The following is a 14,154-nucleotide window of genomic DNA, read 5'->3' as shown; positions in this document are numbered from 1 at the left end:
AAAAACGATAAGAATGAACTACTGTGATTATTTAGTTTTTGAAGAAACTTTCCAATCATGAATTATAGCCATTATTCAAATGATCCCGCCCAAAAGTGTTACATTACGTTCGTTTACTAGAACACTCACTCAAAATAAAAATGTCACCTAATGTCAAATAACCTAACCTAGACTTGAATTGAAGTTTTCATAATTCATAACCTTAAACATCATAATCTGCTTTGAAAAATTACTAAAAAATGATTAGCAGTGGCATATGTGTTATTAAATCGCAGTATGTATACGTTTTTATTATTACAAGTCTAATTAATTGTAAAAATCTTCCTACACATTATACACTATACATTCGAAATACCCCCCTTTTCTAATCACTTACATGGAGCAAGCTGCCCTAAACTTTTTTGATTGTTATAGATACATAGCTGAGATTAGCAATAATTCTTCTGAAACTAATTCTAATGAACCAGAGTCTGCTAGTAACCATCAAGTTAACCATAATCCTCCTTCTAAAAAGCAAAAACTGGAACTAAAGAAAAAAAAGAACAAAGGTCAAAATAAAAGTCGCCCAGTAACTTTTCGGCAAAATAGAGAAACACAGTTATGTCATTCCTTAATAGATGTACGTGAAGATGAGGTTCCACCAAAATGTCCGAAACTGAGCTGCAATTTTATCCATGATACAGAAGTATATTTAAAAATAAAACCACCTGATATAGGTAAACATGTTTTTTATAATTTGGTAAAGTATTTTCTAACAAAATTTATTTTAGGAGATGAGTGCTATAACTTTAAAAACTTTGGTCATTGTCCCAGAGGATTAACATGTAGATTTGGAAAAAATCACATAACCGAAAATGGAAAAAATAAAATTGACAAAGAACATAGACCTATTAACCATGTCTTAAATAACTTATCAATAGATACACAACAATTACTTAGGAAAAAGCAGTACAATTTTAAACTGGCTGAAAATGTTGTTAAATATTATGATAGTAAAAAAAAAGAGGTTTGTATTTGGTGAAATTCATAATAAAAAAGAAAACTAACAAGGTTTTTTCATGAAAAAGTAGCAACAAGAAAAAGTGAATACCAATAATAAAAATGAAAATCTAATAACGACAGGAGATGTTTTAAAAACCCAAGGTACAGTAACTGATGAAGATGTAGTTAAACTACTAAATAGAGAAAAAAAGAAAATTAACTGGAGAAATAAACTATACCTAAGTCCACTTACTACTGTTGGAAACCTCCCTTTTCGTCGGATTTGTAAAGAATTCGGCGCTGACATAACATGCGGTGAAATGGCTATGTGCTCATCTTTACTTCAAGGCTCGCCCAATGAATGGGCCCTCGTTAAACGACACCCTGCGGAAGACTTGTTTGGTGTGCAGCTTTGTACGAATAACCCCTACCTTATAGCAAAATGTGCTCTATTGCTTGAACAGAATATCTCAGTAGATTTTGTTGATCTAAATTTGGGATGCCCCATTGATCTTGTGTATAAAGAGGGAGCTGGTTGCGGACTTTTGCGCAGACCCAAAGTTTTGGAAGCTTGTGTGAGATCTGCAAGTACTATTTTGAATGTACCGTTCACAGTCAAAACACGAATGGGAGTCTACAACAACGACAACGTGGCTCATAAAATGGTAAATTTATCTAGTTTTAGAAACTATAAGTACCAATTTTAAAACATTTTAATAAACACAAAAATAGATGAATAAGTCTTTTTGTTTTTAAACAGGTTAAAAAATTTGAAGAATGGGGAGCAAGTGCAGTTACGATTCATGGAAGATCCCGTGAACAGCGTTATACCAAACTTGCCGATTGGAGTTACATACAAACATGTGTGAAGGCCGCCTACTCGTTTCCTATCATAGGAAACGGAGACATCCTAAGCTATGAAGACTACAAATTGGCCATTGAAACCTGTCCAGAAATGGCAACCGTAATGATCGGTCGAGGTGCCTTGATAAAGCCTTGGATTTTTACCGAAATTAAAGAACAAAAACTGTGGGACATATCGAGTTCAGAGCGATTTAATATAATTAAGAAATATGTCAACTATGGTCTAGAACATTGGGGTTCAGATACTAAGGGAGTGGAAAATACGAGACGTTTTTTACTAGAATGGTTGTCTTTTTTACACAGATATGTTCCAGTAGGTTTACTTGAAACACCACCACAAAAAATGAACCAAAGACCACCCAAGTATGTGGGAAGAAATGACTTAGAAACATTAATGGCATCAAGTTCGTCAATGGATTGGATTAAAATAAGTGAAATGCTATTAGGACCTGTTCCTGAAGGATTTCAATTTTTGCCAAAGCATAAAGCTAATGCATATTAATAAACTAATTAATTTTATCTGGCTAGTTTCATTATTGAATTTATAGAGATATTATTTTGATTTTCTTTACAGAAAAAGAAAAAAATGATTATACTTTTAAACCAATTATCTACAACGATTAAAAAAAAAAAGCGCAAAGTTGAACTCCTCAACATCTAGTAGTATATTATTCCATTTAAAATGGAAAGTACAAATAATAGTCATACCTTATAAATCAACATTGGCGTGAAAATTCTTATTTTAAGCTGGAGGTTGATCAAAATAGTCTACGTACTCTCCAGGAGGGGTAGGAGGTCTATTGAGCCGCCCTGAGACTTTCATTGACACGCTCTCCGATGAGGATCTTTGGCCTTTTTCCAACTGTTGAGGTCCGGGGACTTTTCTTTGACCATTTTCTCTTTGAATAATTTCTAGCAAACTATAACTTGGAAAAAACGACTTCTCTCGCAAGGCTGTTGCTACCACATTCCTGTTAGGTTCGGGGTCATATGCGGCACTTTCACAACCGAAATGCTCGCAATATTCATGCACAAAGTGTCTCTTCTCCTTATTCATTGTTTCGAACGAAAATGAACGCGATTTCTGTCTACTTTGTTTGGCTAGTTCAACGAGTTCAGTGAGTTTGTTGTGTACGTATTGACAAAAAGTTGGATTCTTTTTCGCCCACTGACGCATGTAATCTGAATATTTGGGTATGATTTTTTGCTGGAAGTCTGACCCAGATACCTGGAGAGCTATTGCCATACGACGATTACGTTCCACCACTCGGCACTCGTCATTACATTCTAATCTAAAAATTACAATGTTTATAAAAATTATAAAAGCTTTCTGATTTACTCACGCTTTTAGGGCGGCGCTCTTTTTAGTTTGTTTTCCAACAACTAGATCACTCAGGTCAACGGTCTCTCCTCTCTGTATCTCTTCCATTTTACTAGCCAAGTGAGACATAGCAATTGTCTGATACTCACCAATCAAATCTAAGCAAATTTTAGAGGCGAACCTTAGGCCACACTGACAAGTGACCTTAACCATTTGTTTGCAGGATGTTTCAGGACATGGAGGATCATGACAAGGCTGATTACACTGATGACCGCAACCAGGACGCATTTTGATACAAGGTTGCTTGCAGGGTTGTGGACATGGACCAAGATGGCACGGCTAAGGAATATATTTAAACTATTATTTCCTAATAAACCTATTGAAAATATTTTGCTAATTATAAAATTTTTGATAGCTAAACACATAATTTGATAATTTTCACTTAATCAAGCATTCACTATTAATATTTTATTTATATACTATTCACCAGAAAAATACAAAAAAAGGAAAAGTTGCATTATAATCCCATAATTTTAATTAAAATTTTTTGATGGAAATTAAATTTATTTCAGGATTTAATGTTGTAATTCACTAATATAAAAACATTCCTAAATTCTAATTTTTGGATAAATTATTAACTCACCTTGATGCAGTTGTGCCTGCCGCAAGGCATCGGTTTCCCACAAGGCAGGCCGCAACTAAAACTTTGTTGATGACACGGTATAGTGGCCCTTTGTTCATGTTGACCATAGCACCAGGTTTTAATTAGGACGGTGCATGGAGGACAAGATCCAGAATGGCATGAATGTAATGGATCGTGACCGCAAGAACGTGTACGCGAACAGGGCATCGAACAGGCGGGAGGTCGCGTGCCGCATGGTACTGGAGGCATAATAACGGATGTTCCACATTCACAATAAAGTTCATCGAAGCTAGATTGCAAACAAGGGGGGCAACGGCCTTTGTGACAGGTGCGATCACAACGATGATTACCACACGAAAGCATACGGCTGCATGGAAGAGGACAGATATGCTCGATATCGATACAACAGTTCTGATTACATTTATGTTTGCCACATGAACGTTTCTGCAAAAATAGAGGAATTTAAAAAGTTTTTTTTTGAAATTTAGTATTATTACATACTTTGGTGCATTTCTTTTGACATCTAGCGTCATCAGCCCTCGTAGTCAACTTCGCGCAAGGCATTTCTTTGTCCATTAAACCACATCGACATTTCACAGAAGTTGTCAAAGGGCAGATGGGGCAGTCACCTTCATGACAAAGTTCTTTGCAAAAATGATGTGCTCCTGGTTGTCCACACTTTAACATTTTACCACAAGTCTATAACAATAAAAATATTAAAAATGAAATGAATGAAAGATTTAATCAACAAGTCTTTACCTGTCCACAGGAAGGTATAGGATCTAAACATGACTTTCTATCATCCCCTAATTTCTTTTTTCCACAGGGGCAGGTAGAAATCAAACCAGGCGACCTACAGCATGGATTGCAGATTCCATCATGACACATTTGTTGACATTTATGGTTACTGCATTCCAACAACTTTTCACAGTTCTCACCACAACTGTACAAAGTTTTACCAGTCGTTTCGGTAGTACATGACACAACTCGACCTTGTTTATAGCAATAACATTCCTGTTTAATGATCTCTTTGCAAGGCCCGCAATCGCCTTCGTGACAAACTTTTGTACATTTGTGCGAGCCACAATTTAAAGGTTTATTACAAATAGAAGAACACTGAATAGGCACTTTAGAACTGCATTTTATCATTACCACAGTTGAGCCACAACTGCAAGAACGTGTTACCATTATACTACAATCAGGACAGGGGCCCGGGTGGCATAAAAGAGTGCAGTTGTGCGAACAGAATCGATTCTTGCGTCCACATACCTGCATAAGATTACAGAATTAAAATATTTCCTTTTTTTGTATCTATTTTTTGAAAAGAAAACAACTTACCTCGTCACAACTATGAGGTAAATGCCCCGGTAAATAGGGGGGATCCGTTATTTTACCACAGTAGCAAACATATTTTTCAGGAATTTGCAAGTAAATATTCTGACAAGCTGGACAACGCCAACCTGAGTCCATCTTTGACGATTCTGCCCATTTTGTCACACAATTCAAATGTAACACATGATAACATTGCTTGCAAGACCACACCTTGTCATGATGTTTTAGCTTTTCATAACAAACTAAACATTCTAGTAGACAATGTACAATTAATTCTTCCAATCTTTCTCTCTGTGAGACATTATCAACTGAAACAAAGAATAGTAAAAGTCAATGTAAAATAAAATGAGGAGCATAAAAAAGTAACACATTTCGTCTAACTAGTGGTACACACAAAGAATTAATGTATAATTTGAACTGTGACCTTAAAAATAAGTTATAAGTATCTAGTACCTCCCTGAGTACATAAAAAACTAAGCAAATCTTGAATTTATAACTTTTTATTCTGATGTTTTGCTCAAGGTTTTTAAACTTCTTCAGAAAAAATATATGCATATTGTTTGTAATAGCAGAATCCATCTGATCACCGTTTTGACCTTTAAAATGGACAACTCACAAGTTGTAAGTACAGTAAATGAATTATCCCTATATTGCTACATGCAAAGGAAGACAATAAAAATAAAATATTTATGCTTACGTTTCTTATTTAATTTTTGTAAATAAAATGCTCTGCTATTACTAGCACTAGTATTATACTTTTTAGGCTTGATTTCTGGCTTTACACTTGATATTTCTTGATAATTTTCTTTTTTACTGACTATATTATAAGATCCAAGGTCTGTTTTTGAATTAGTATACTTTCCATAGCTTTTACTAAAATTTTCTTTTTGAGACGTATTGTAGTTTCTCCTATAACTTCTGTTTCCAAATTCATTGGGATATGCTTGTTTATAATAATTTTTATTATAATTATTTACACTCCTGTAATAATCACTGCTATCATTAGATTTTGGAAAGTATCTGGTGTCATTTTCAAAATCTAAAAAAAACATTTTCAACACATAATGCAAAAATATTCTTTCAAAACAGTCAGTATTACCTGTCCCATTACTGCTGTCCTCTCTCATATTTCTTAAATTTCCTCTAATGTCTTGCTCCCTATTTTTTTGATATTTTTTTCTGTCACTTCCTCTAGACATGTATTCATTATAATTGTTGTCTTTTCCTTTATTTTTCCTGTTATAATTCTGGTTGCTATAATAGTAAGACTTTTTGTAATTCTTTCTAACAGCACCATTTGAAATGCTCGGTTCAGAAGTTTCAATATTACAATAAAGATTAGAATTAGGTTTGAACTCCTTAGCTTCAGGTGTCAATGTACTAGATAAAACAGGAATGTTTGAATTATCAACATGGTCAGCTGCCTTGTAACGGTCAGGATAATTAATATCATATCTGGTACTCCTGTTAGAAGTATTACTTGATGAACTGCAACCACCAGAGCCACTCATATTATCTTGAGAAATTGCAATTGCAAAATATGGTTTTTTCCCTGAAAAATAAATTTCGTAAACCTGAAATCATTAAATAACTTAATACATACCTGGTTACAGCGATAAATTATACTAGAGAATGAGGTGGTAACAGTAAACTACTTATTAAAATAATAAATAATTATCAGCTGTTACCACAGGAATTTAAAATGACACTAATATAAATAAAAATTACAATTTACCCTTTATTAATATATTTCTACCTTTGAAGTTAATCAAAATTATGAACATATAAAATTAACGTGACTCCGCTTTAGATCATACGCGAGACGTTCTTTTCTACAATTGCTTACGATGGACTTACGTGTATAAACCATAGATAAGGTATAAACCAGTATAAACGAATAACATGGCAAATCTATAGTCTTATAGTTTTTAGTTACTTTCAGTTATTTTAGTTATGTTGATAAACAAAGCATGATAATGAAATAACATAGTTACTTCTGATAAAATTAATAAGTACTTGGTTTAAGTCTAATTTCACTATTTAGTTGTCTTTAATTTGTTAACAAATAATAATGCTTGCACCAGAAATAGGATCCACCAACCCTGGTAACAATGATAAAACACCCCTTATGAGGAGTGGTGTCTTCAAAAGATTGTCAAGTTTAGTTGGGGGAGTTACTGAAAGACATTATGATTCAGGATATGTCGAATTTGGAAGTCTTAATGAGGCATCAGATCTTCGAACTCTTGGAACATTTGCAGGTGTTTTCAGCCCTGTTACTTTATCGATGTTTTCAGCTCTGATATTCTTGAGAGTTGGTAAATATTACCACAGTATGCATTCTTTTTATGTATAACTTCAACAAAATTTTCAGGTTTTATTGTGGGAAATGCTGGATTATTGACAACACTTTTACAGTTTGTTATTGCATATATTATTCTCATATTTACAATAACGTCAATTTGTGCAATATCTACAAATGGGGAGGTTGAGGGAGGTGGTGCATATTGTATCCTTATACAATCATTTGTATCTAAGTGTATTCCACATTCAATATATGTAGCAACATTTTCTTTGACTAATTATTACAGTCATGATTAGTCGTACTCTTGGACCAGAATTTGGAGGTTCAATTGGTACATTGTTTTTTCTAGCAAATATTGTGAGCAGTGCCCTGTACATTTCAGGATGTGTTGAAGGCCTCACACAAAATATAGGCCCTTCAGGTATTGATTCTTCTATTTATGTCCATCAAATAGCTATAAAATATTTTTAAGGCATACTGGTAGGAAAAGATAGTCCAGGAATAATCCCTGATGGTTACTGGTACAGATTTCTATACTCTACTATATTAAATACACTTAATTTACTCATTTGCCTTATTGGAGCAAGTATGTTTGCCAAAACTACTGTATTGGTACTTATCATTGTTATTGTATGTATAGGAACAACTACTGTTAGTTTTTTTATTCAGTATCCCATGCAGGTGTGTATTATACATATATATACTTTTTTAACATTCCAGTTAAAAAAGTACATTATTTTTATTAAATACCATATTACTGGGATTATCAAGATATTTTCAAACAGGTTCATTTGCCAGATTCCAATACATTAGTGCAAAATATCACATATGGAAATTACACTGGTTTGAGTTCTGTTACTCTGTCTGATAATTTATGGTCAAATTATGGTAAGGATTACACCTCCAAAGGAGATGGGACATCTTTTGCTGTAGTATTTGGTGTTTTATTTTCGGGGGTAACAGGAATTATGGCAGGAGCCAACATGAGTGGTAAAGCAGTTCTATTTTGTATTTGAAAAGTATTTAGTGGTGGTTACAGGGTCATGTGTCCACTTATTTTTGAAAATACAGAAAAACATTTTCTGTTGATTTTGAAGAATATGCTTGTGTGATATTGTTCAAATTTTCACGTAATAGGCGTTTACAATCAATAAAATACATGCATAAAATATTGTGCCCATTTTTGTGGCAAATAGATAAAATGGTAATAACGGGCAAATCATTTTTAGGTGAATTAAAAAATCCTGGTAAATCAATACCTATTGGGACATTATCAGCTGCTGGATTTACGTTTGTCGTTTATATCTGCTTATCACTGTTAACTGCCGCCACATGCGAACGTTTCCTATTACAAAACAATTACCTATATATGGCTAGCATATGCGTGTGGCCTGTTAGTGTCGCCATTGGTCTTATAACTGCTACATGGTCTGCTGCACTCAGTAACGTTATCGGCTCTTCCCGCGTATTAGAAGCTTTGGCCAAGGATAAAGTATTTGGTAACTTTTATTTTGCATATGGCTTTTTGTTCATCAAACAATGTAGTGCATCAGTAATAAATAATTGTTGGATTTTATGTTCTAGGTCCATTATTAAACTTTATTCCCAAGGGTACATGGCGTAGCAATCCTATTGCAGCGGTACTAGTTTCGTGGCTTTTAGTCCAGTGTGTTTTGTTGATAGGTTCCCTTAACGCTATAGCTCAATTGAATTCTGTCCTATTTCTGCTTAGCTATTTGGCCACCAACTTGGCATGCCTTGGTCTAGAATTAGCGAGTGCACCAAATTTTCGACCAGCTTTCAAGTACTTCACATGGCATACAGCTCTGGTGGGACTTATTGGTACGCTTATAATGATGTTTGTCATCAATCCCATCTATGCTTCTTGCAGTATTTTACTGTGCCTTACGCTGGTCGTTTTCTTGCACTTATTTTCTCCGTCCAAAGAAGCTCAGTGGGGTAGCATTTCTCAAGCATTAATTTTCCATCAGGTAAGTAAAAGTAGAATCTCTATGTAAAACACATGCGAACGTTCTGTGTTAAGTTAAAATTTATTTAAAATTAAATGTTATTTCATTAATAAGTATTCTGAGACGTTTTACAGTATGAAGGAAATTTTATAAAACTCTATATATGCAGACAGTTTTATTTGATATCATTTTTATCGTTTTAGGTAAGGAAATACCTACTCCTACTGGATTCTCGTAAAGATCACGTCAAATTTTGGCGGCCCCAAGTGTTACTTTTAGTGAATAGTCCTCGAAGTGCTTGTCCTCTTATTGATTTTATAAATGATCTCAAAAAAGGGGGTTTATATGTATTAGGACACGTTATAAAAGGCGAACCACACACTGACCCCGATCCCGTCCAGGAAATGTACCCCAATTGGCTTAGTCTCATTGATCATCTTAAAGTCAAAGCCTTTGCGGAAATAACGGTTGCTCCAACAGTTCGAGAAGGGGTTCAACACCTCGTACGCTTATCGGGTATGGGTGCCATGAAACCCAACACTGTTGTCTTCGGATTTTTAGATAAGGAAGAACCAAAAGACTTTTTAGAAAGGTTAGACATACCTTCGCTTGAAGCGAAAATATTTAAACAAAAGTATTATAAGAAAACCATATTTACGTTTTACAGCATAGAATCGCCATATAAGAATCAAAACTTTTCGAACTGCATGTTCACAATACCACCTGAAAACGGTTTAGAGCCTACTGAATATGTTAAGATGATAGATGATGTATTGAGACTGAAAAAGAACGTGTGTCTTTGTCGAAACTTTTACAAATTACAAAAAGACGCTTTTAAGTAAGTTGCCATTCTCCACAGTTTCCTTCATGTTGACCTTTGCCCATTTTTTTTTTATTGTTTAGAAATAGTAATAAAGGGTATATAGACGTCTGGCCTGTAAATCTTCTGAACCCAAATGAAAAAGATGCCTTTGATAACACTTCATTATTCATGATGCAGTTGGCATGCATAGTAAATATGGTTCCCAAATGGAGCAAGTTGACGTTGAGAATTTGCGTGTGTGACGAGGTACGTCAGTCTTCATTCACAGTTAGTTCAAGCTCAGATACTAACACCGATCGATTGGAAATTCATATTAATAAACTGCAGTGTCTTTTGGATAAGCTAAGGATTTCTGCCAAAATATTTCCAGTTAACGGCTGGAATCCAGTTATCGAAATTCATGAGGTTGCTACCGAAAGTTATTTGAAAAGGTAAAAGCATATTCATCTTTTACTGTTTCATAATTTTAGGAAATTTGTTAGTTTATTTTAGATCTTTTCATTTTTTTTTAGTATAAACCAACTTATTTTGCAACAATCTGGTGAAACTGCTATTACGTTCATTTACTTGCCTATTCCACCTTCAAAACAAAGTTCTTATACTTTCTATTTGAAAGCCTTTGAAACCATAACAAAAGATCTCCCCCCATCAGTTTTGGTGCATGGAATAAACACCGTAACTTCCACGACTCTTTAGGCAAATTAATTACTTGAGTATTTTCATTTTTATTACAATTTAGTAGAATATTAATGTTTAATATGTGTTTTAATTTTAAGAGACATTATAAAAACATTCCTAAATTCTAATTTTTGGATAAATTATTAACTCACCTTGATGCAGTTGTGCCTGCCGCAAGGCATCGGTTTCCCACAAGGCAGGCCGCAACTAAAACTTTGTTGATGACACGGTATAGTGGCCCTTTGTTCATGTTGACCATAGCACCAGGTTTTAATTAGGACGGTGCATGGAGGACAAGATCCAGAATGGCATGAATGTAATGGATCGTGACCGCAAGAACGTGTACGCGAACAGGGCATCGAACAGGCGGGNAACCGTTTTTAAACAACATTTATTTCTGCTGTCGGCTCATGTGCCGAGTAAATTAACAAAAAAAATTGACATCAAATTACTTACTACATAGGTCCTTCAGTAATTCATAGCAGCAATATTTAATATCATAATCCATATCATACCAATAGTTAATTGCAATACAACCATGACTTTGTCTAACATGATGAAACCAAAGTGGTGGTAAATACAAACAATCTCCTTTAGATACCCTCGCATGTAAAACTTTAGCTCTCGCAAATTCGGGATATTTTTTGAGGTCTGGATTAAGTGGATCGATGGCTACCCATGGCTGTGTCTTGTAAGGACTAACTTTTGACCTTTTTGGCTTTGTTATATGGCAATCCCCTTTGCATTTACTTTCTTGGCTATTATCAATTTCTGAATTGATCATATTTTTTTTACTATCTTCATATTGTGGTTCCATTTCATACCCTGCAGGTGTCACATTTTTATACTGTCCAATGGGATATTGTTCATAAGGTACAAAGGGTAATTCAGTTGGAGGAATAAGAATAAAATCCTTGTATCCATCAATTACAAAGTATACATTTTCATAAGGATCTTTATGCACTAGGAAAACATAAAGTGTCTCAATTAATACACACTGGTAATTATTCATGGAAAAAAAAATAAACATACTACTAGTTACTGCACGACTATCTCCCATCCAAAAATTAATGGCATCTGGTACCTTATCAAATAACCTGTCAGCCCAATCCACAGTTAAATCTATATCAGTATGCAGCTCATCATAATCAGTATAAAAATTTGAATTCTGACTTTGTATGTAACAAACATAATTATCTCTAAAAATAGACAATATAGTCTAATTTATATTCAAAGCATCTTTACTTACTCTGAGATTACTTTGGGTTTTGTAGATTTTCAATAAATTCTTTCATAGTCATCTTTTGTTCTTCTGGTAACATAAAAAAGTCCTCTTCCTTGCCATCTTTATTTCTTGTGGCAATCCCATCTGCTAAGCCGTTTGGAGTAACATCAACTCTAACTATTTTTTCAGGTAATGCTTTCCTGCAATTTTTTTTCTCAGAAATTTGTTCATTTCAGCAAAATGGTAAAAGTACAAACATGAAATAATCCATACTCCATTTTAATGTTGAATTCCAATTTTGACAAGCTCCTTTTAATAGTAATGGAATTCCTTTTGCCACATAATCTCTATAAAACTCGAGGGTATTCTCGCAAAAAACGCTGTTCAACGAAAATACTGAAGGAGGATCCTCATAGAAGATAAAATCTTAAAATAATGGTTCACGTCAGTTAAGGAGGTTATGTACATAATAAAGTTCTTTTCTTTAATTTTTTACCATCAGTAGTCTCTTTAAAGTTTTGTAATGCTGTATTGAGTTTTTTCTCGTAATAACACATTTTGTAGTACTTTTTTTTACCTCAACTTCTGTTAATTTCTATGATTGACCAAAATCTGAAAAAGAATGTCACACCTTCACGACTAAAAACAAACTCAATATAGAAAAGATTATCAAATTACCAGGTAGGAAACAAAATACGACAATTATAGTATTTTATTAGCACTAAATTATCACTTAGCACTATGAGGTAAACGAAAATTCCAATTCGTTTCAATGCAAGAAAGAAACAACGTATTGTAGGTTAGGTATGTTTGGAAAACTGAAAATCTGAAATAATTAATTTATGTAAATATATAAAACAGTATGTATTCATGCATTTCGATATTTAAACTTTTTCATGTAATGGGTAATTAAATGGGTAATGTTTAAACATATATAGCAAATAATATTTCTTTTACACATACATCTAAGGTGCGTTCAATTTGCATTTTCGCTGCTCACTGGTAAGCGTTTTTAACGAGGGAATTAGGGGATTCACCTAAGTTAGTTTTGTATTTGAAGGTCAGGGTGGGTTTTTAGGCTTGATTGATATAATTAATTGTATTTAATAAATTATATAAATGTAAATGCATAAAGACTATCACTATTTTTATGTTTGTTTAGTTTAATCAAATTTGTTTGGTTCTTTTTGGGTCACAATTAAGAATGATAAGAACAACTATTTCAAGAGATACAGTGTTTAGCACTCGAAAATTTTTGCTGTCGAGATGTTACACTTCAAAAGTCGAAATTGATTCTATAATCAGGGTAGACCACGCCGGTGAGTTGGGTGCGGATAGGATATATGCTGGACAAATGTTTATACTCGGAAACAGTGACAAAGGTCCCTTAATTCAGCATATGTGGGACCAAGAAAAGCATCACAGAGAAACTTTTGAAAATCTTATTCGCAAACATCGCGTTAGACCTACTGCTCTAACACCTATTTGGAATGTTGCGGGCTTTGTTCTTGGTGCAGGTAAACTAAAATAATACTTTAGAATCGACACTGGAATCTTTATAAATATTTTATAGATGAAAACTAGTAATTTTGGGATTTTAGGTTCTGCCTTATTAGGAGACAAAGCAGCGATGGCATGTACGGTAGCCGTGGAGGATGTAATTGTTGAACATTACAATGATCAGTTAAGAACATTGATGGAAGATCCTGATACAAATAAAGAATTACTCGAAACTATAACAAAGTTCCGCAATGAAGAGCAAGAACATCACGATACTGGTTTAGATCATGGGGCTGAACAAGCTCCATTTTATAGAGCTCTTTCTGCATTAATTAAATTTGGTTGTAAAGCTGCAATTTCTGTTTCCAAAGTAGTTTGAATTAAAATTGATGAAATTATAAATACCTAAATGCATATGTATATACTTTTATGTTCAATAAAGTTTATTATACATATAATACACCCTTATTGTGTATTTTTATTCGTACAATAAAGCGGTAGCTCGTCAATAT

The 14,154-nt window shown here is 33.9% G+C and overlaps 5 protein-coding genes across 12 annotated transcripts; 3 read left to right on the top strand and 2 right to left on the bottom strand.

Moving 5' to 3' along the window:
• The first annotated feature begins 35 nt into the window (after nucleotides 1–35).
• On the top strand, nucleotides 36–2,364 carry LOC108745081 (tRNA-dihydrouridine(47) synthase [NAD(P)(+)]-like). Its single transcript, XM_018481148.1, has 5 exons — nucleotides 36–274; nucleotides 415–716; nucleotides 771–1,006; nucleotides 1,071–1,646; nucleotides 1,742–2,364. Exons 1-5 carry the CDS (start codon nucleotides 240–242, stop codon nucleotides 2,345–2,347), a joined length of 1,755 nt encoding a protein of 584 aa, XP_018336650.1. The 5' UTR covers nucleotides 36–239; the 3' UTR covers nucleotides 2,348–2,364.
• A 122-nt stretch (nucleotides 2,365–2,486) lies between these two features.
• On the bottom strand, nucleotides 2,487–7,007 carry LOC108744993 (protein shuttle craft). Of its 3 annotated transcripts, none has more exons than XM_025977195.1 (9): nucleotides 6,877–7,007; nucleotides 6,241–6,693; nucleotides 5,839–6,180; nucleotides 5,148–5,449; nucleotides 4,569–5,078; nucleotides 4,311–4,508; nucleotides 3,810–4,253; nucleotides 3,189–3,505; nucleotides 2,487–3,137 (listed from the first exon to the last, which is right to left on the bottom strand). In XM_025977195.1, exons 1-9 carry the CDS (start codon nucleotides 6,923–6,925, stop codon nucleotides 2,588–2,590), a joined length of 3,165 nt encoding a protein of 1,054 aa, XP_025832980.1. In that variant the 5' UTR covers nucleotides 6,926–7,007; the 3' UTR covers nucleotides 2,487–2,587. The 3 variants fall into 3 exon arrangements, with proteins under 3 accessions (XP_025832980.1, XP_025832982.1, XP_025832981.1); XM_025977197.1 differs by having other exon boundaries at nucleotides 6,241–6,715; nucleotides 6,877–6,980; XM_025977196.1 differs by having other exon boundaries at nucleotides 6,745–6,958.
• Nucleotides 7,008–7,093: 86 nt separating this feature from the next.
• On the top strand, nucleotides 7,094–11,022 carry LOC108745074 (solute carrier family 12 member 9). 2 transcript variants are annotated; one of them, XM_018481133.2, is made up of 11 exons: nucleotides 7,097–7,459; nucleotides 7,516–7,650; nucleotides 7,733–7,867; nucleotides 7,919–8,127; nucleotides 8,232–8,436; nucleotides 8,676–8,945; nucleotides 9,031–9,437; nucleotides 9,620–10,008; nucleotides 10,084–10,254; nucleotides 10,320–10,670; nucleotides 10,752–11,022. In XM_018481133.2, exons 1-11 carry the CDS (start codon nucleotides 7,213–7,215, stop codon nucleotides 10,933–10,935), a joined length of 2,703 nt encoding a protein of 900 aa, XP_018336635.1. In that variant the 5' UTR covers nucleotides 7,097–7,212; the 3' UTR covers nucleotides 10,936–11,022. The 2 variants fall into 2 exon arrangements, with proteins under 2 accessions (XP_025832983.1, XP_018336635.1); XM_025977198.1 differs by having other exon boundaries at nucleotides 7,094–7,459; nucleotides 9,620–10,254.
• On the bottom strand, nucleotides 7,878–12,913 carry LOC108745075 (jmjC domain-containing protein 7-like). Its single transcript, XM_018481137.1, has 7 exons — nucleotides 12,821–12,913; nucleotides 12,639–12,754; nucleotides 12,400–12,568; nucleotides 12,178–12,342; nucleotides 11,950–12,116; nucleotides 11,374–11,880; nucleotides 7,878–7,900 (listed from the first exon to the last, which is right to left on the bottom strand). The coding sequence occupies exons 2-7, from the start codon at nucleotides 12,697–12,699 to the stop codon at nucleotides 7,893–7,895; spliced, it is 1,077 nt and encodes a 358-aa protein (XP_018336639.1). The 5' UTR covers nucleotides 12,700–12,754; nucleotides 12,821–12,913; the 3' UTR covers nucleotides 7,878–7,892.
• Nucleotides 12,703–14,083, top strand: LOC108745076 (5-demethoxyubiquinone hydroxylase, mitochondrial). 5 transcript variants are annotated; one of them, XM_018481142.2, is made up of 4 exons: nucleotides 12,703–12,823; nucleotides 12,880–12,946; nucleotides 13,346–13,659; nucleotides 13,744–14,083. In XM_018481142.2, the coding sequence occupies exons 3-4, from the start codon at nucleotides 13,347–13,349 to the stop codon at nucleotides 14,019–14,021; spliced, it is 591 nt and encodes a 196-aa protein (XP_018336644.1). In that variant the 5' UTR covers nucleotides 12,703–12,823; nucleotides 12,880–12,946; nucleotide 13,346; the 3' UTR covers nucleotides 14,022–14,083. The 5 variants fall into 5 exon arrangements, with proteins under 5 accessions (XP_018336644.1, XP_018336643.1, XP_018336641.1 ...); XM_018481141.2 differs by having other exon boundaries at nucleotides 13,305–13,659; nucleotides 13,744–14,082; XM_018481139.2 differs by lacking the exon at nucleotides 12,880–12,946 and having other exon boundaries at nucleotides 13,744–14,082.
• Nucleotides 14,084–14,154: the final 71 nt, after the last annotated feature.

The sequence above is a fragment of the Agrilus planipennis genome, unplaced genomic scaffold, assembly GCF_000699045.2.
Source record: "Agrilus planipennis isolate EAB-ADULT unplaced genomic scaffold, Apla_2.0 scaffold39, whole genome shotgun sequence".
NCBI classification, from domain to species: domain Eukaryota; kingdom Metazoa; phylum Arthropoda; class Insecta; order Coleoptera; family Buprestidae; genus Agrilus; species Agrilus planipennis.
This window is presented reverse-complemented; position numbering and strand designations above follow the sequence as displayed.

Bases quoted from the DNA above. Each gene is read 5' to 3' on its own strand.
- LOC108745076 (XM_018481142.2), top strand. From the start codon at position 13,347: ATGATAAGAACAACTATTTCAAGAGATACAGTGTTTAGCACTCGAAAA. The intron at 13,660-13,743 runs GTAAACTAAAAT...TTGGGATTTTAG, and splicing joins GGGCTTTGTTCTTGGTGCAG to GTTCTGCCTTATTAGGAGAC.
- LOC108745074 (XM_025977198.1), top strand. From the start codon at position 7,213: ATGCTTGCACCAGAAATAGGATCCACCAACCCTGGTAACAATGATAAA. The intron at 7,651-7,732 runs GTATCCTTATAC...TAATTATTACAG, and splicing joins TGAGGGAGGTGGTGCATATT to TCATGATTAGTCGTACTCTT. The intron at 8,946-9,030 runs GTAACTTTTATT...TTTATGTTCTAG, and splicing joins GGCCAAGGATAAAGTATTTG to GTCCATTATTAAACTTTATT.
- LOC108745075 (XM_018481137.1), bottom strand. From the start codon at position 12,699: ATGTGTTATTACGAGAAAAAACTCAATACAGCATTACAAAACTTTAAA. The intron at 12,569-12,638 runs GTAAAAAATTAA...CATTATTTTAAG, and splicing joins CTTTAAAGAGACTACTGATG to ATTTTATCTTCTATGAGGAT. The intron at 12,117-12,177 runs GTAATCTCAGAG...GTCTATTTTTAG, and splicing joins GAAAATCTACAAAACCCAAA to AGATAATTATGTTTGTTACA.
- LOC108745081 (XM_018481148.1), top strand. From the start codon at position 240: ATGATTAGCAGTGGCATATGTGTTATTAAATCGCA. The intron at 275-414 runs GTATGTATACGT...TGATTGTTATAG, and splicing joins ATATGTGTTATTAAATCGCA to ATACATAGCTGAGATTAGCA. The intron at 717-770 runs GTAAACATGTTT...AATTTATTTTAG, and splicing joins AATAAAACCACCTGATATAG to GAGATGAGTGCTATAACTTT.
- LOC108744993 (XM_025977195.1), bottom strand. From the start codon at position 6,925: ATGTTCATAATTTTGATTAACTTCAAAGGTAGAAATATATTAATAAAG. The intron at 4,509-4,568 runs GTAAAGACTTGT...TTATTGTTATAG, and splicing joins CTATACCTTCCTGTGGACAG to ACTTGTGGTAAAATGTTAAA. The intron at 3,138-3,188 runs GTGAGTAAATCA...TGTAATTTTTAG, and splicing joins AAGAGCGCCGCCCTAAAAGC to ATTAGAATGTAATGACGAGT.